This window comes from Egretta garzetta, unplaced genomic scaffold, assembly GCF_000687185.1.
Source record: "Egretta garzetta isolate BGI_Z169 unplaced genomic scaffold, ASM68718v1 scaffold27, whole genome shotgun sequence".
In the NCBI taxonomy this organism is placed as follows: Eukaryota; Metazoa; Chordata; class Aves; order Pelecaniformes; family Ardeidae; genus Egretta; species Egretta garzetta.
In genome coordinates this window covers 1,671,127-1,689,677 of record NW_009260400.1, presented here as the reverse complement: position 1 = coordinate 1,689,677, position 18,551 = coordinate 1,671,127, and the positions used below count along the sequence as shown (strand labels likewise).

Sequence of the window (18,551 nt, the reverse complement as noted above, 5' to 3'; positions counted from 1 at the left end):
TGAAAGACAGTGAAGTTATTCCGCCTTCAAAACTCAGAATTCAAAGGGCTGCCTTCTCCTTTCGAGTTTGGGCTCAAAGGTGGCTCTCAGTGTTACCTCTTGCCTTGATGAGCAGACCCGAGACCTTCCAGCCTTCTCGCTAATTGGGAGCTATCTGCCCTAGCTGGCACATGGCCGACCTGGACTCAACAGAGCCCTTAAGCAAGAAGCAAATATTCACATTCAGCTGCTGGCCTCCCGACGATGGCTTGGAGCAGCAGAAAAATGTGGAGGAGCTTCCAAAGCATCACATGGCTCCTTGGAGCAGCACAGCCATCCTCCGGGCAAGGACCCTGTGGAGGGGAAAGCTGCTCAGCTGGTCAGGAGGCAGGCAGCGGGGCGGCACCGAGCGTTTCAGCCCGCACCGAGGTTTACAGACTGGATTTAATGCTTGCTTGTTGATACCAGCGCTATAGGATGAGGGGATTAAGCGAAAGGCTAAGCCCTACCCCGTGGACATCAGTGCTGCTGCTCAGAGCACAGTTTGAGGATAGGGCTAGCTACCCTAGCAGCTTGTAGTGCTTAAAGGAGCCAAGTTCTCCCCCCTTGTCACTCCCCAGGGCCGGTTGTGCAGCCCCCGTGCTGTCCCAGGGGTCTGTCTGAGCTCTGGGAGCCGGTTTAGCTCTCTAAGCCGAGCCTAGCACCAAAGCAGCCAGAGATGGAGCAGCTCAGGCATTCATGGCTGCTGCAACTTGTCAGGATGGCAAATGAACCCTCCAGGCTACAAGGTGTGCTCGAGTGGCTGGAGGCATCCCCATGCGCGTCGTCTGCAGATGCTTTGAAGTGTGGGGCTTAATTTTTTAAGCCAATAGAGGCCATTTTCTCACTCAGCAGTGGCACCCTGGGGTGCGAGAGGACGCCTGCATCAGTGCTTTGCTCCCCGGGCAGGGGCCTGTGCAGAGGGGTTGTCTCGGCTTGTTTTATAGAGCCGTTAAATAAAACTCCCTGCGGCCGAGCACCATCTCACGGGACCTTTTCTGAGGTTAAGCTGCGTGGAAGGGACCCTGAGGTGACTTTTAAGCCGCATCCCATGCAATGCATGCAGTGGGGCTTGGCCGTTTGGTCGGGGGTGGTCCTTGGCTTTTTGGAGGATTCTTGAAGCCCGTTGGGAGTGACCAGGAGGGTTGGCTGGTTCTCCGTCCGTTCTAGAAGACATAGGCTAGAGCACATGAGATGATTCGGCCAATTTATGGCATTAGCTGGGAAGCTGGAAAATATCAGGTCTCATGATGGGAGCAGGTTTATGGCTCCTGCAGATAGGAAAAGTTCACCTGGCTGGAAATCCTGCATTTTCCTTGACATCTCAAAGTCCTTCTGGGATGAGGCCAGTGGGGCGCTGGATGGTGAAACAGGCAATGCTGGGGACAAACACCAGCACGGAACCTTGGGTGCACGAAGGGCGTTATGGTGATGCCCTCAACGTGGAGATAGGGGGGCCAGTCCCCTCTTTTTGGGCAGTGAGGGGACTTTCCTACCTGTAAGAGAGGCTGGGGCTGACCATGCGACACCTCTTGCTTTATTTCCCCCTGTTTTGGTGGAGAAAAGTGGGTTTGAACCTTCTAACCAGGACAGGGGATTGGAGAGCGGGGGGAGCGGAGGGCCGGCGTGTCCTGCGGAGCACAGACATCCAATGCTCTTGGCAGGCAGGTGGTGAGGAGCATGCTAAATTGCTTTTTGCTTGGCCTGCCTAGCATTTCCAGGGCCATGCTCTCCATTAGGGAAGGGAAGGGAAGGGCGGGGCGGCCTGGGGAGGGAGTGGGATGGGGGTTTCGCCACGGGCTCAGATAACGAGAGATGCAGCTAATGAGGGATACGCTGGGGATCCTGTAGGAAGCTTTGGTGGTAAGGGGATGCCGAAGCCCCAGGATCCTGCAGTGATTCACTGTCCCCTGGCCCCATCCTGGGCCCCCCACCCCATGCTTAACCTCACCCTTTCCTCCTGCTTCACTGTCCCACCTCCTAGCCCACCACCATCCCGTTGCCGAGCGATGCTCAAGAGCTGGGGCTATCTGAAATCCTCTGCTCCCAGGCCTGGATGTTCTCAGGCTCCCCTGGACACGAGGTTTGCTTGGCCAAACATCTCAATTACCTCCTGGGGAGCTGGATGCTCCCAGGGCTGGGATGCGGGATCCCCTTCTGCTCCTCCTTCCTTTGGGAGGGCTGATGCCACCATGCCCCCTCCAGCTCCCAGCGCCAAGCCTGTACCCCAAAAACCCCTCCACCAGCAAGTGATTTGGGGCCGGGGGGGAGCGCGCGCTGCCTCTTCCTCTCCCCCACCCTCCATCCCGCTGCACTGCAAAACAAAAACTGCGCTTGTTTTCGCGGGAACCGTTCGGCTTGTACTCAGCAAAGTGGAAAAAAAAAAAAAAAAGGAAGAAAAAAAAATGCATCCCCTTTGGTAAACTGTGATATGAACTCGGGTAAAATCCAAACAGCTGTGAGCGCTACAAGGGAAGCTTCTGTGTCAGGAGGCAGCGAGCCTGCGAAAATACACTGCTCTGCCTGCCAGGATGCTCGCTGGCCGCCTGCCCTTCTGCTTTCATGAACTCTGCGCCTTCCACCCCCCACTCGTGCCTTGCAGGAAGGAGGAACCAGAGAAAGCTTTTTAACTTTTTTTTAATTTTTTTCCGCCTGTTTGCAAAGCAGAAAGTGGGGCTCCCTCCCATCCAAGCCCCCAGCCGGGCACGGAGTGATGGAGCAGGACAGTGAGCATCCCCGGCTCTGCACCGAGCTCTGCAGGCTTCTCCTTGCTCATCTCTGGGCTCATTCCTCTGCGCCTTCCTTTAACCCCTACCTGCTCCTCAAACATCCCCGCTCCCCAAAATCCCCTCTCCCCAGCTCTGCCTGCAGCCAGCCATGGGAAACCCCGTGGCCAGAGACCTAGGGTGGTGTTTTCGTGGCGTGGGGACACCCAGGCTCTGCTTTTATGCATCACCCGCTGCCCCAGCCAGACATGAGCTCCTCTCAGGCTTTGATGTGAATTTGGGGTAGGAGCTGGCAACCCCCACCATACCTCTGAAAAGCCTCAGCTCTCAAATTGCCCATTTTACATTATGCAATGGGCTCTTAATGAGGTTTTAATTCACTGAGGCTTTCGGGCATCCTGCTGGGCTCTCCAATACCCTCCACAGCCCCATGGAGTGGGAGCTGGAGGTTGGAGGTGGAGGGGGGAACCCAGTTTCCCCCAGGTTAGAGGTTGGATCTAGGGTCACAACACTCTGGAAGCCATCACTGGTGTGAGCTTGGCAATGAAGAAGCCTGGTTGCTCTGCCTCCTGGGGCTGGACCCCCCAGGGGAGGAGGGGAGATGCCTCCATGGAGCCGTGGGGGCTGGAGGAGCCGGAGTGGGGGACCAGCCCCTAGGAATGACCTTGCTGTCCTACCCGCCGAAGCTGCTCCGGGACCAGCCATACTCAAGAGCTGCCTGGAAGGATCTGATGGGTTTTCCTGTAGAAAAATGGGAACCACATGTGAGCAGCAGCACCGGAGTGGGCTGGGACTAATTCGGGTCAGCGAGAGGGTGGAGGGGAGGAAGGGGAAGTGTGCGTAGGGGAGGAAAATCCTCCCAAAATGGCCAGGTTCCTTCAAAGGGCAGGTCCCCAGAGGAGGATATTTGCTTCATCCCAGCACTTTCCTTGGAATCCCAGCAGGAGCGCGTCACCGGGGCTAGGAAAGCAGGCTGGGGAAGGGGGGAGCTGGGAAAAGGTGGGCTGGGCAGCGGGGAGAGGAGCAGCTCCCGTGCTTGCTAACCATCGCCTTCCCCAGAGCAGGGCTTCAGCACGAGCAGCTTCCACGGTGTCTCCCAAATTTTCCTTGCCCAGCTGATGGGGTGAGGACCCTCGTCATGGGGAGGTCACAGTCGGTGCAGGCGAGGGGGCTGGTTTTGGCCGTTAGCTGCTAAATTAACCCGTCTGATCCTATCAGTCAGGGCTTGGGGGTTCTGGTGGTGTTCCCTTCTCTTACTCTGCAAATGTGACATCTCAGTTTATCCATCTCCATGGAGGCAAAAGCCAGGACAGGGGGTCTGGGAGAGGCTGAGTAACAGCATTTTTCCCCCCGTCTCTTACAGGGGATCTTGTCCAGCATTATCCCCAAGGCACAGGGCACGCTCAGTTAAAAAACTCAAGGCAGGGCTGAGTGTTTTGCCTCCTGCTGCTTTCATCAAGGGATTTTTCCATTCCTGGCTGCTTTCAAGCATCTCGCAGCCCATTGCTCTCCACTGGCGACGGGCGTGCAGCCCCCCCTCCTCATGCGCCGCCCACTGATTTGCAGGCACAACCGACAGGCCAGCAAGGATGCTCCGGCACTTCCCACAGTCACGCTTTGCCGCAGGTTCCCATCAAAAGCAGATTCCCATCAAGGCTGGATGCTGCCCCGGGAAGCGCTCACCCCAGCTGCAGGCTCCATAGCTCCCATTGACAGGTCCAGCCAGGCTCTCTGCTCCCGGGATGGGACATTTTCAACTCCCCACTGAAAGCACGGAGCTGTGCAAAAGCCACCCTGGTCAGAGCTCCTTCCCTTTGGTGCTCCTTCCCTTCAGTGCGTGAGCCGCTCTCGGTGCTCAGCTGCACCTGGAGCAGGTCCCCTTGTCGCATTGGGTGCTCTTAGGGTGCTGGCGTTGCAGGGAGCATCCAGCTGCCCTCCTCTCGCACACCTGTGGCCCTTGGAGGATTAGGGGGATCCCAGCTCCAAAGGCTGCATCCCACCTTGGGATCCCTCCAGGGATCCTGGCTCCTCAGGCTACATCCCCCCTTGGGATCCCTTGGGGGATCCTGGCTCCGAAGGCAGGGCAAGCGTCAGGATCCACCCCACGAAAGGCAGCGAGAGGCGTCAGGCATGGAGGCAAGCCTAGCAGTAAAGCCAAAATAACATCTGAGACACCTAAACCACAGCATAACTGGGGGTATTTTTTTAGCTGGCACTCTTCTGTGTTCAGAGTGCAGCCGGGCTCGCCGAGTTACTCGCAGGGGCCTCCTTCCCTGAGCTCTGGGATGTGCTCGAGTGTCCCCACTCCTCCTGCTCCTTCTGTCCCGTCTCCCCAAAGTCACACAAGGATTAGCATTGCCTTGGGTGCATCGGCGTCTGGATTGGAGCCGGGTGAGCGAAATGCAGCCAGTTTGCTCAAGCGGAGTGAGGGAAAAGTCAGCGGCAGGTCCGAGCTGAAATGTTGGTGGAGGAGATGAGGCAGCTTCGCCTCCCACCCTGGGGTATGCTTGTCCCTGAGCTGAGCCGCCTGTGGGACACTGCCACCCCCTCCCAGTCCCAATTTTCTTTCCTTCCAGAAAGCTTCACCCTCAAACACGTGGGCTGAAATGTTGGTGGAAGAGATGAAGCAGCTTCCCCTCCCACCCTGGGGTATGCTTGTCCCTGAGCTGAGCCGCCTGTGGGACACTGCCACCCCCTCCCAGTCCCAATTTTCTTTCCTTCCAGAAAGCTTCACCCTCAAACACGTGGTGTCTCCCTGCCATACTCCACCCCCCAACCGGTCCTTCCACTTTCAGAGGTCTAGGGACACCCAGTGGGACCATCTTTCCCCAAATTTGCCTTCCCTACAGGGAGGCTGCAAAGGCTCATCCACCTCTAGGACCTGCTCCTGAGCCAGTTTTAGGAGGAAAAGCACTTTTATTTCTTCATCTTAAAGCAAAGCGATGGGGAAGGAAGGGAAAGGTTGAGCTCAGGGACCATGGCTCCCGCCTCTCTGCAAGCTGTGCACGCCCCGAGACGGATCAGCCTCTCCCAGCTCCTCTTGTCACAGCTTTGTGCCCGCTCCTTTAACCTATTTTATTTGCAGCGAAGAGAAATTATAGGGGGAGAAATAAGGCGCTTGTCAGTTTTCTTGAAAATTAGGCCACAGCTGTCAGCCTGAAAGGGAAGCGTACGTCTCAAAGGAAGGATCTACTGCTGCTTCATGCGTTTTCCCCCTTCCCCAGCCAGCCCCCACCCTTCCTCCTCTCCAAAATAGGGGATGCTTGCCTGAAAACATCGCTGCCCGGTGCAGGTTCCCCTCTGGGGTCAGGCTCTGGAGGGCTGGGCTGTGGGGAGGTGGGCTGGAGCCAGGGTTTCTGCCCTTGCAGGGTGGTGGTGGAGGCAGGGTCCCAGCCCTGCCAGGCACGTGCTGCATTGCTGCTGCCTCCTGCCTGGGGTCTGAAGGCCCAAGAGTCCAGGGCGAGACTTGCGTTTGCTGTCCATTCTGCTGTTGAGTCATCGGCAGGTTTAAAAGTTGGAGAAGAGATGCCTCAGGGGTTCTATTTTTTTCCTTTCCTGGAGGATTCGAAGGCGAAAAGCTCCCTGTTTTCTGGGTGAGCCTCCTGTAGATGCTCAGACATTCCTACAGCATCTTGCAAGCTTTGCAGGTGCTTCAAGACTGCATGCTCACAGGCAGGATGGCTTTATCCATGGGACACTGTAAGGTTTCCTCAAGGAATCTCCTGGGACACACTGACTTGGGCAGCTGGAGGCTGGTGCTGGATGCCGGCTTCCCTTGGAGGAGTTGTCACATTCATCTGTGTTAGGCATAAGACTTGGACAACGCCTGGGGCTGAGCAGACCATTAAGTTTCCAGGTTTAGTTATCTTTTAGCTCTTTGCCCATCCCAGGGGATATTAGCGGTCAATCATCTTCTGTGCTGAAGATGATCAAGAAGAAACTGAAGAAGAGGTTTGAAGAAACTTCAGAAGAAACTCATCCATCTCCTCGGTACAGTCCTGTGTCCCCCTCCTGTTTGGTGTGGAGCTGTGGGTATTTCACTGACCTTACAAGTGCCCAGATGTGTTGGATATCTGCTTTATAAACTGAAGGTGACTTCTTCGAAGGATGCGGTTTTCCAGGCAGCTGAAGTCCGGGGTGGGGACAAGGCTGGGTTCATCGTGAGCCACAGTGGACATGCCCAGGAGGTGACTCACAGCTTTGGTAGGTGGGTGGGCAGCGGGAAAGCCACCCTGCCAGCCAGGACAGGGACCTCCCAGTGGTCCCGGTGTCCAAGGGGAGCATCGTGAGGAGCAGAAGCCGAGGGCTGAGGCTCTGCAGGACTGAGATGCCATTTCACCAGCTGAAGGGAAGAAGGTTTCAGCATAAAACTGCCCATGTCTGTGGCAGTTCTCAAACCACCAGCACATCATCTGCGCCCAGCACAGCATCGCCAAGCTGTCCTTGGGGCAGCAAGTGGCTCCGAGAAGAGAGTGTTCAGGGCAGCTGGATTTGGGCTGCTTTCCCTGGGAAATTGGGATTGTGCAATCATACCCTTGGATTCATCATCTTTCTCCATCCTGTGAGTATTTCCTGGCTGTTACAACCAAGCCTGGCAAGCGGTTTGGTTTCCCTGAGCTCACCAGACTTGTGTAGAGACCCCTGGGTTTCAACTTGGTAGTCCCAAATTTTCCATCCAGTGGGAAGAACTTCTTGGGAAGTCCCCATGCATGGGTGGCTTGTCCCCAAGCTGGCTTTTTGCCCTGGCTGCTGTCTCCCAAAGCCCAGCAGGGTTGGCTACAAGGAGCTTGCTGGCTTTCCCCTGGTTGACATTGCTTGTCCCATCTACAGAAAGGGGCTCTGGGTTGCAGAGGGGAGCAGAGATGAGCCCTTACAGCAGCACCGTGCTCCTCTCAGGGATCCCCCTGATTGCTCTGAGGCCGCTGGGTGTCCCTGGGGAGCATGTTATGGAGGAGACGGGCCCAGCCCAGCATCAAGCTGGCACCACGGCTCCTTCAGCAGTTGTCACGCTGACGGCTTCTGCCGAGCAGACGCTCCGTGGGAGGGTTTTCTTGTTTGCAGTGAAACACTCTGCACCTTTCCCTTTTCAAGCAAAGGCATCGCAGGGCTTCTCTCCGCCTTCTTGAGGTCCGCATGTCTCCTCCCGGGATCTGCGCATCTCTGGTCCACAGCTTTCACCAAGTTCCCCGGGGGAACTCAATAACCATCATGAGAAACTGGGGCTGGTGAGGTTGAAAAGAAAGTTCAGGCTTTGTCACCCATTAAACGAGGTCTTCCCCAAATGCCCTCACCCTTCCCGCTGCTGGGCTCCCTTTGATCCGATGCTCCCGTTCCTGGTTGACCTGACATCTCAAAGAGCAGGACCTGAACATGAAGAAGAGTCTGAAAGCCGCATGAAGAAGGAGGTGCGAGTCCTGCTTTTGCCCACGTTGCCCTCCTGGCTCGAGCAGGCTCTTTGCTTACCCAGGGCAAGACATTACTGCTCCCGGCTCCAGACCTGGACTTGTCCATGCTGTCCTGGGCTCTCCTTGGCCGGGTTGTACTTCACGGCTTCCCACCTCCAGCAGATGCTGATGCTCTGCCAGCTACCTTGCTCCGTCTCGGTGCCTGCAAGCCCGTCCCCAGGAGACAGACCCCACCAGGTCCTCTCTGTGTCTTGACAAGGATCCGAGCTCATTAGGGAAATGTGCCGGTGGAGGCTTGCTTTGAGATGGAAATGGGTGGCTGGGAGAGAGGTGATGGAGCAGGCAGAGGGTCCCCCTCCCCAGGCCTGCCTCCCACGGAAGGAGCCACACTGCTCCTAAAATTCCCAAACCCTTCACAATCCCTTATGTAAAATGGATTTTGAAAGTGGGAGCTGCCGGCGTTGCTATGGTTTCCCTTGCCCCGAGGAGCACGCTCCGGAGCCCGGATTCAGCAAAGGGGGCGAGAAAAATGGAGGATTGGGATTTTCTTCGCCGCTATGGTGGGGAAGAACAGGGGGAACAGCACCGTCCTTCCTTCCCCACTCTCTCCTCCCTCTTCCCTCCTTCCTAATTTTATCTGTGCTTCCTCTGCAAATTCCTAAAGGATCCCAGCTGCTGGGCCAGGCTGGGGATGCTGCTTTTCCTGGCAGGAAGATTTCAGGGGCGGACTGGGATGGGCATGTCAAGGGCTGCAGGTCCCCCAGGCAGGTGTGTCGAGCCAGGGCATCTCGTGGGGAGGAAGGGTGGCGGAAAACCTTGGGGAGGAGAGGGGAAGGAAGAGGAGGGTGGGGAGGAAGGATGGCGGCCAATGGCAGAGGCACTGAAACGTGGGGCAGAGCCCCCCGGAGCATCGCTCCCCCCAACCTCGGCTGGCTCCTTCCCCAGCTCCAGCTCTGTCCCAGTTGCTGGAAGTGGAACGAGGCAAGATCTTCTCCCTGCCGGGGCCCCATGTCTGCCCGCAGCTAATAAAGCGAATCACTGGTGCTTAATGAAGAAGCACCTGCTTAATTGAACGCAGCGGGACAATGCTCAGCATGGCTGGGCAATGGGAGGGAGCCAGCAGCACTCCCCTCCCAGGCTCCCTGCAGGTCCCAGTGGAGGAGACGGTGTCTTCATCCACAGGGGGGCTGGATTTCATCTTTTTTTTTCTTTAATTTTACAGAAAACCAGACTTTCACCCCTTTCAAGCAAGCATTGGGCTGCCCAACCCTTTGCTGCACCATTCCTGCCTGGGGACTCTGGGCAGGGGATGGGGCTGAAGCAGTTAAAAGGGCGAGCAGGCGGGGTGGGAGCTCCAACAGCTCCCTGAACCGATGATGTTTAGATTAGCCGGGTTTCCAGGCATCGTGCTGTCAAAGCAAGAGGGCTGGGAAGGATGCCGGGGCTTGCCCTTAATTGGAGATGTGGCTCTGAAGCTGCCCCATCGCTCCGACATCCCCTGGGCTCTGTCACATGCGGCCCCACAGCAGCTCCCTGCCCTGGGACTTTCGGCTTGTCCCCCTAGAAGGCCACCCCATCCCACCCCACCAATCATTAGCGTGATGGGAATTCGTTGCGGTTGACGTGCTGGTGGCGCAGGGTGGGGGCTGTGGTGCTTTCTGGGGTGCAGGTTAGGGAGCCCAGGGTTTTTTGGCGATGCAAAGCTGGTGGTGACCTCCTTGGCTCTTCCCTGGGTCAGCATCGGCATGCTGAGGGGTTCTTTAGGCTGAGGGAAAGGCAGGGTCCTGTCCCCACAGCAGGGGCTGGAGGTGACCCTTTGGGATCCCCACCTTGGCTTGGCCCCATCCAAGGCAATGGGGGGATCCCCCGTTGCCACACCACAGGCAGGCGCTGCCTCCCATCTGCCCACAGCCGCATTCCTTGGCTCTGTCGGAGAGGCTTGAAATAACCCTTTTAATTTAAGGAGTTACATTTTAATGGCCTAAATACTGCACTTCATTATCACTGCCATGTGCCTGCGCTGACGGCTGCCGAACGTCTCGGCGATGCAGTGCAGTGATGCTCTGCGGCTGCTGCCTCCCCAGGGACGCTGCTTCTTCCCCTCCTCTCCCACGCCGGGAGGTCCTCAGGGGCTCGCTGGGTCCCTGTGGGCACGGGGACAGGCAAGGGGGTGCACGTGTCACCCACGGGGATGCAGGGAGAGCCCTGGGGAGAGGCATCGCACTGGGAGGATGCTTCAGGGGAGATCAGGCAGCTCCTTCCCATCGCCAGCATCATAGCGTGGACAGGCAGGGGGATGGGTGAGCTGCAGCCAGCCCCAGTAACCGGGGTTTTAAGTCTTATCTATACATATTTATGGGATGTGTGTATCTGGGGTGTATATATCTGGGGAGATATATATGTGTGTATCTGGGGTGTATACATCTGGGCTGTACGGATCGGGGGTATGGCTCCCACTCGCCATCCCCTCTGCCCCGTCCCTGTCCGCAGCCGCCCCTCTGGCACCTCAGCTGCTGCCTGCTGAGTTCGGAGCCTCCTGTCCCCCGCATGGCCCTGTCCCCTGCCTCCTCCCAGCCAGCCTCGCGTTCCCCTCATGCCATTGAAGCCTCTGGGGGGCTTGGCTCTGGGGGACCCCTCCCATCCCACCGGCAGCCGCCCAGCGCTGGCAGTCGGGCTCAGCTGCTGGCTGCTGTCACAGAGGCTGGCAGCTGCACGGTCAGCCAGTTGTCCTCTCCTTTGGGGGCCATTTTTGGGATCTGCCAACCCAGGAGCTTCAGGGCAGGAGTTTGAGTCTCTGGCTGCACTGGGGGAGGCTGCTGAGCACTGGCAAACTCATTCTGCTGGTGGTTCCCAGACAGCCTCTGCCTGGGGGTAGCTGGAGGGTAGGGTACCCGGGTGGGACAGCATCCCCGGGGAGGTGACACGGCTTCTGCTTGGGGGGACGGACTCTGCTCGGCTGCTCCTTTAACACTCTTGACGGCTTCCAGTTTCCCAGTGCCACCGAAAGGAGGGGGAACCAACCCAAGCCTTTCCACACTAATCAAAACCAGGCCTGAAATTAGAAAGCGGCTCGCATTCAGCCCCCCGCTCGCTGGGAGCGCAGCGTTAGCCAGCCAACTGTCAGAGCTCCTATTTATGGAAAGCCAGAGCCCTCCTTTTCCACAGCGGAGCATCGGAGGGGGGGACCCGACCAGCATCCTTGCCGTGGGTGGATGAGGGCAGCTCCAGAGGTTGCTGAATTGCCCACGACACCCGCCAGCACAGGTTTTGTTTTGGCTGAGCTTGTTTGAGCTCTTTTTGTAGCCATTCTGCCTGGAAGGTGCAAAACACCGGCCCCGAGCAGCCAGCAGCAGTGTGGAAGAGCTGGACCCCAGCTGTACCGGCACACCAGGCGCTTTGCAATTGGGGGTAAAACTATCCCAGTGTTTCTCCCTGGAGGACCTGTCCCCTCTTTGGGCACGGTAAATCATGGTCCGCGTGCCCGGCGCCCGCTCCAGCACGCCTGCTGGAGGAAGCTGGGCAAGGACGGGGCATCCAGTTATCCCCAATTAGGGTAGGATGGGGCCAGCTCACTCCTAGGCTGGGCTTGGACCTGCCCAGGCTGGGCTTGCTCCTGCCCAGGCTGGGCTTGCTTTTCCGCAGCCGGCAATGACCGAATCCTGCCTGCAATGCTGAGCTATTGATTTGCTTTTGGCTCCATCAGACTGGACTAAAAGCCTCTGCCTTCCCCTTCCCTCCCTCGATGCTTCGCTTTCCCATCGCCTTCCCTCCTCCAGCCAGCCCTCATCCAAGCAGTGAGAAATCGGGGAAACGTTTTCATCCCCATGAATGCAGCCAGTTATGTAAGAATAATTGGGATAAATGAGCTTATTTATCACGGCCCGCTCCATTTTAACGGGGTCCAGGGCGATCGCCGGGTTGGGTTACGTAAAAGCCCGCACAGAGCATCTCATTGTCCGGCAGCGGCCACGCGGGATGCAGGAGCTGCCGATGGAGAGGAGGAGCCGGGGCCCGGCGAGGAGGGGATTGGGTTGCTTGGCAGAATTGGGAGGAAGGTGGTGGGGGGTTTCTTCCTCCACATCTTGGGAGGGAAAATCCATTTCTTCATTCCTTGTCCACCTCCCACGTCTCTAAAACACCAGGGTATGGTCTTGGGTGTCTTCCTGTAGCTGTATGGTCTTCCACCGGTACTCCCCCATAGGGACGGGAGCTGGAAACTTGCTTCCTTCCTCTTCCTCACCCCAGGAGGTGAAAATGTGATGCCAGGGGCGTTCAGGTGTGCCTCCCACCTCCCAGCCAAACGGAGACCTGCCCAACAGTTAGCGAATGCCTCCCACCCAGCCGCCAAAGCGGGGCCCTGTGTTTTGCCTCCTTGACCCTTCTAAGATGCCTCTGGGGGGGATTTGATTGCCCTGCAGGGGGATTTGATTGCCAACTGAGATTATCTAGTGGGGAGCAGTGCTCAGTAGGCGTTCAGGGAAAGCAGCAATGCTCTGGGGGGTACCAGCATCTCCCTCAGTGCCGAGGTTCCCCATCAGCCCGTGGGGGAAGATGTGGGGACCCAGGGAGCATCCCAGTTTCAGGAGAAGCCGGGTGGGCTCCCCTGGGTCTCCCTGATGCAGGGACTGGAGCACTGAGCTGGCACTGGGCAGCATTTCAGGTGTCCTCAGACAAACGCCCAAGAAGGCAGCAGCCTGGAGAAAAACAGGAAATCCCCAAATCCAAACAAATGCAGGGGAAAAAAAGAAAAAATAAAATTCGTTTTTGGTTTCTGTTCTAAATTGCTGAAAACCTTGGGAATGCCTCAAGGTTTGTTAAGCAGGACATTCCTCCTCTGACCCCCAGGCGGATCGGCGTGGGCCACGGTGCCAGCTATGCCATGTTTTGGGGAGAGTGCTGCTGGCAGGGTGTCCGGCGGAGCCAAGGCATCTTCCAGCTTCACCAGCCAGAGCTCCAGAGCCTCTCGGCACCAGATCTTATGGGAGCCAGAGCATGGAGGAGTTGAAAGAGCAATGGGGCAGGTTACTGGGAAAAAGGGAGGCTGTAGAGGGAAAGGCAGCCTCTGGCTCCGGACTCCCGGGTTGCACAGCGCCGGGAGGGAGCGGTTTGTCATGGTGGTCACGCTCGCTCCCCACCAGTTGCCTGGTGTCAGAGGGATACTGGTCTAACTGGGCCATCACATGCCATCTGTAACCACGCTGCTGCACCCTCCCTGTGGTTGTCAGGGTGGAAAGCGATGCTGGAGCATCTCAAAGGAGGTCACTGGGACGCTTGAGGTGGCAACAAGCCACAGTGGTGGGTGCCAGTGAGGCCCCAGAACAGCACAACCAGGGACGTGTCTTAGCCCAGCTCTTGGTTTTGGCCTTGCCCTGGTGTCAGTAGCTGCACCCTCCAAAAGCAGAGCCTGGTGTTACCCTGCACTGGCTCCGCTCTGGTGCCACCGTGCTCGCCCAGCCCCTGGTGTGCCCGTGTCTGTCATCCCCAGTCCTTTCTAGAGGAAGGGGGTGATGTGCAGGCTTGGGTCGGGGTCTTGGCTGCGCTTGTTAACCATCCTTTCCCCCTGGTTCCTCTCCCTTGCCATACACAGGCAGCTCTGTCTACTTCTGAATGCAGAAAACATCTTCCACTCCATGGCAGACATACTGCTTCGGGAAGAGGACCTCAAGTTCGCCTCTACCATGGTCCACACCCTGAACACCATCCTACTGACGTCCTCCGAGCTCTTCCAGCTGAGGAACCAACTGAAGGACCTGAAGACCCCGGTATGGAGCAGGCTCAGCTGATGGGGGGACACCTGGGGAGGTGTCTTGCTGCTCAGTCCCTGCCTGGCAGGTCCCAGGGCTGGAGCTGGGGCACCTGGGGTGGCCTCTTCGTTCCTCCTCTCTTCAGGGGCGTGTGGAGGATGTGCCCAACTCTTGCTTTTCTCCCTCGGGATGGGATCGGGCCCCCCGAGCAGCTGCCACTTCCCTCCCTCCGCCCCAGCACAGTCCAGGGGACAGGTGACAGCAGGAACAGAGCCCCCAGTCCCTCAGCTGTCCCTGCCTGAAACACACCCACAGGGTTTGCCAAGCAGCTGCCACCAGCGCCAGTGCCATCCCCTGTCTTCTCCTCCTCCTCATGCTGAAGGCCAGCGATGCTGTGGTGTCCCCTTGGGTGGGACAACCACTGTCCTCCAGCCCCTCGTCCTGCAGTGGATGCAGCACCCCTGAGGGCCACCCCATCGGGCTGCCACCCCAAAACCCGCCTGGTCTCCATCTCGCAAGGCTGGTGGGCTCGTGCCAGTGCCAGGTGGACTTGGTGGGTCCAGAAATGTCCCTTCGTGTCTCGGTGGCACTTGCCAGCCTGGTGGGTTGCTGTTGGGGACCTGGGGCTCTCCGTGCCACGTCCTTGCTCCTGCAACCCCAATTGCTCCCTCTTTCCCCAGGAAAGCCGTAACCTCTTCTGCTGCCTGTACCGGTCCTGGTGTCACAACCCCGTGACAACTGTGTCCCTCTGCTTCCTCACCCAGAACTACAAGCATGCCTATGACCTCATCCAGAAATTGTATCCTTTGGGGGTTTTCTGTGAGGCTGGTGCCCAGGCTGGCCCCTGCTCCCTCTGTGGCCACCAACGTCACCCCGCGGGCCAGCCCAGCCTCCTGCCTGCAGCCCATCATTACCGGGTCAGTGTCCCTGTGACGAGAGGGCAGAGCAGCCTGTGCTGGGCGCGCGCCAGCTCCCTTCTCCTTGCATGGTCCTTATTTTTTGCAGCATAGAAAGAGGATAGCATGCGCTGGCTGAGCCCTGACCTTCCCCTGCCCGGGAGGGGAGGCTCCCCAGTATCCTCTTCCTCCCAGGAAGATGAAAGCTTCAGCCTCCTGGCCCCATGAGGAACAGGCAGCGCCTGGCGCGGTGCAGTTCCCAGTGAGCTCACCGTCTGCCTGGAGCAGAATGATGATTTTCATGTGCTGGCAAACCCCAAGCCTTCCTGAGTAGTTTTCCATATGAAGAAGCTTAATAATGTGCTCGGGTTCCACTCCTGGTGTGTGCTGGCGTTCCTCCTGGGGGACGGGAGCGCTCAGCATTACCTCCGTGCCATCCCCCGCGGGCCAGGGGGGTAAAAGCAAGCGTCCTCCCTTGCACCATCTTCCTGCCTGCCCTCTGGCTAGGTGAGCTGCCAGCTTTTTGGGCATCCTGCCTTTTCCCCCATCCCTGCCTGCTTCCTTCCATCGTCCCTTGGCCACCCTGCAGACCTTTCAGCCCTGCTTGCCTGCAAGCCCTGCCTGTCCCCTGCCTGCTCGCTTCCCGCCAGAGCTGCGGGTGCAGGGAGGGATTGGCAGCGTGGCGGTCCACACCGGGCATCAGCTGGGCGAGCCATCTGCTGCTGCCACCGGGCCACCCTTTTCCGAGGCAACATCCTTAATGGCTACATCCAGCGGGGATCTGGAGGTCACCGTGGATTTCCTCACCGAGGTGGACAAGCTGGTGCAGCTCATTGAGTGCCCCATATTCACATGTAAGGAGGAAATCCCGCGTGGGGAAGGGGCGGCGCGCAGTGCTTCCCCTCGCCGCTCCACCGTCATGAGCGGCAGCCGCCGCACGAATAAATAGAGCAGAAGTTATGAGACTTCTTGCCGGGAGGTTTGCCCAGTGCTGGAGCTGCCCGCCAGGAACAGGCGCACTGGCAGCATGGGGAGGGGGGCCGCTCTCCCCCCCAGATATAGGTTAAGGGAGCGAGCAGAGCTGGCACCAAACAAAGGGATGGGGGAAGAAGGATGGGGGGTGTCCTGGACCACACTGAGCATCTCCAGGGGGACACGGGTAGGGTGTCGGCTGGGGGGAGCTTTGGTGGTGGGATGGCAGGGTTAGGGGAACGGTTGGGCTTGGTGATCTTAAAGGGCTTTTCCAACCCAAACAATTCTATGCGCCACGTGTGCCACCCCTGGAGATGCAGGCTGGTGTTGCAGGCGCTGCTGGGACCCTTAGTAAGAAAAAAAGGTGGGGTTTTTTTTTCTGGAAAAGGAAGAATAAGCCCTAAAAAAAATAGAGCTGCTTCTCTCTCCAGATCTGGCCCCCCAGCCCCAGGAATGTGTTCCCCCTGCTGGGTAATGCAGCCAGGACCCAATGGGCTGCTCAGGGACATGGCAGTGGGAGCTGGGATGGGGAGTGGGGGACATGGTGGGGTGACCCATGGCCACAGGGGAGGAGAGGGGTTCTTGTGATGGTATTCGGCCGCCCCTGGGCTCCTTCTGGGCATTGAGAAATGACCCCGAAAGGACTTTGGGAGGGGACTGTATAGGTCCAGGGCTCCTTGGGGGAATATTTGGGGGACTATTTGAGGGAAGAGGGTTAGAGGAGCCAGGCAATGGAGATGCGGGCTGGCCCTCAGCCACACTTCCTCCCCTGATGCCCTGGGCTTCATCCCGAGGATGACTTTTGTTCCCACCATGCGAGGTGGGAATGATTCCTTGAGGGTTCCCCATCCTGCTTACCTTAATCTCCAAGTCTTGGGGGTGGGGGGGGGACAGATGTGGTCCCCCCCTCATTGAGCAGCGTCCCTAGGTGTGGGTCTCTTCACGGGGAGACACCAGCAGTGCTGGTGGCAACCAGGTAGTGAGATTCTGGGGCCGGGACCTCTCACCCCATCCCCTGGGCTGCCCCAGGGGGGACCTGGGTTGTTTTTAGGGCTCCTGAAGACCCTTCTACTCCTGAGCACCACGAGGGGTGGAGCAGGAGGGTGATTTCCCCTCCGCTGAGCAACGCCACGGCCCAGCACACGGAACTGTCAGGGTTGAGCGGAGAGGACCCCTTGCGCTCCCGAGAGCCCCCGGGAGGGTGTGACCCGGCCCTCCTGACCTGCAGCACCTTGGGGATGGTATTTCTGCTAATTCTGCAGAAGCTGAGGAGCAGTCTTATGTTGCGCATGTGTCCTCGGGCAGGCAGCAGGGACAGGCTCAGGGGTGAGTGGCAGCAGGGATGGGAGACTGGGGAGCCTTCGCCCCCTCTCCTAGCTGGCATCTGGGGGCTCTGGCAAGGAGGGGCTTCTGGCATGTGTGGGACACAAAGATGGATGAGCTAATGCAAGGGGAGAGGCCACTGGTGCCTTTCGGGTCGCCTGGCAGAGGCTTGCAGCCTCACCAGGACCATCAGATGGGTTGGGAGGAACCTGCTATTGGGACTGGAAAGCAAAAGGCATTTTACCCGCCATTTTACCCATCCTCTTCCTCTCCTCTTCCAGATCTCCGCCTGCAGCTGCTGGATGTGAAGAACAACCCCTACCTGATCAAGGCTCTCTATGGGCTGCTGATGCTGCTGCCCCAGAGCAGCGCCTTCCAGCTCCTCTCCCACCGCCTGCAGTGCGTGCCCAACCCCGAGCTCATGCAGACCGCGTAAGTGCCGTGGGGACAGATGCCCGGCATCAGCATCGGGGCCGGACCAGTCATCCCTCTGCTGCGGCCGAGCATCCTCGCAATCCTGGGCTCGGCCCCGTGCTCTTCTTTTGCTCCCCTCTGGCTCCTTTGCAGCCGGGGCTGCTCCTTGCCCTGTGGCCGGGAGTGTTAGCTCAGGGGTTTTTTTGTGTCTATATTTGGTAACCCTGGGAGGGCTGCGCCTCATCCACAGGCATTTGGCATCAGGGATGGAAAATTTCACTTGTGGGGTCGCTATGGAAACGAGCAGAGCCGGGAAGGAGGTTTACGGAGAGAGAGAGAGACGCCAGCGGCCAGGGGGTGCTCCCAAAGCATCCCCCATCCCAGCCCGGCCAGCCTTCCCGGCACCCAAAAGGTCCCCGGCACCCTTGCACGCCTGGGGCTTGCTGCTCCATCCCCACCCCTTGGCCTTCAGGGAGCCATGGGCTGCAGTGTTCAAGGGGGGGACTTGCCAAAATCCCTCCAGCCCAGGGGTGCTGCCCGCCCAGCTCATTAGATGCCAGTGGTGGGATTTGCTCTCCGACCCTCGGCTAATGAGCAGGGAGGGTTGATGTTAAAGCTGGGTCTGTCTTCGCAAAGCCCTGGGAACAAAAAAAGAGGAGTTCCCAAGCTGGACAGGTTGCTGAATTAAGCCCCCATCACTCCTTGGCTTTTAACAGCTCCCCTGGGCTGGCTTTTATCCCTCATGGCCTCCGGCGCTGAGCGCGTACCCACAACCCGGCACTGATTTTAACTGGGGGGGAGGTGAGCTGCATGTGCTTCCTTTCCCCCTTTTTTCCCACCCCCTTGGCCCCAGCAGCAGGGTTTTTTCAAGCAACCGGAGCTGTCAGACGGCGTGAGCATCTGATTAAATCTGACCTACATTCCTTCAAACACCGAAGCCGGCTTTCGTAACAGACCAGCCCCAGCTGCCCCCCCTTCCCCGGGGGGATGTCAGGACCTCGAGAGCTGCCTGCCATCCTCCCATGGGCTCCCCCATGTCCCCCAACGGGCTTT

The 18,551-nt window shown here is 58.4% G+C and overlaps 1 protein-coding gene across 1 annotated transcript in view; it reads left to right on the top strand.

Moving 5' to 3' along the window:
• VAC14 (VAC14 component of PIKFYVE complex) overlaps window positions 1-18,551 on the top strand; it is a 66,341-nt gene that overhangs the window by 46,491 nt on the left and 1,299 nt on the right. Inside the window, exons 15-18 of the mRNA XM_035898747.1 lie at window positions 13,737-13,911; window positions 14,574-14,692; window positions 15,564-15,643; window positions 17,366-17,516. Of these exons, the coding sequence (XP_035754640.1) occupies window positions 13,737-13,911; window positions 14,574-14,692; window positions 15,564-15,643; window positions 17,366-17,516 (525 nt within the window). The remainder of the gene's footprint in view (window positions 1-13,736; window positions 13,912-14,573; window positions 14,693-15,563; window positions 15,644-17,365; window positions 17,517-18,551) is intronic.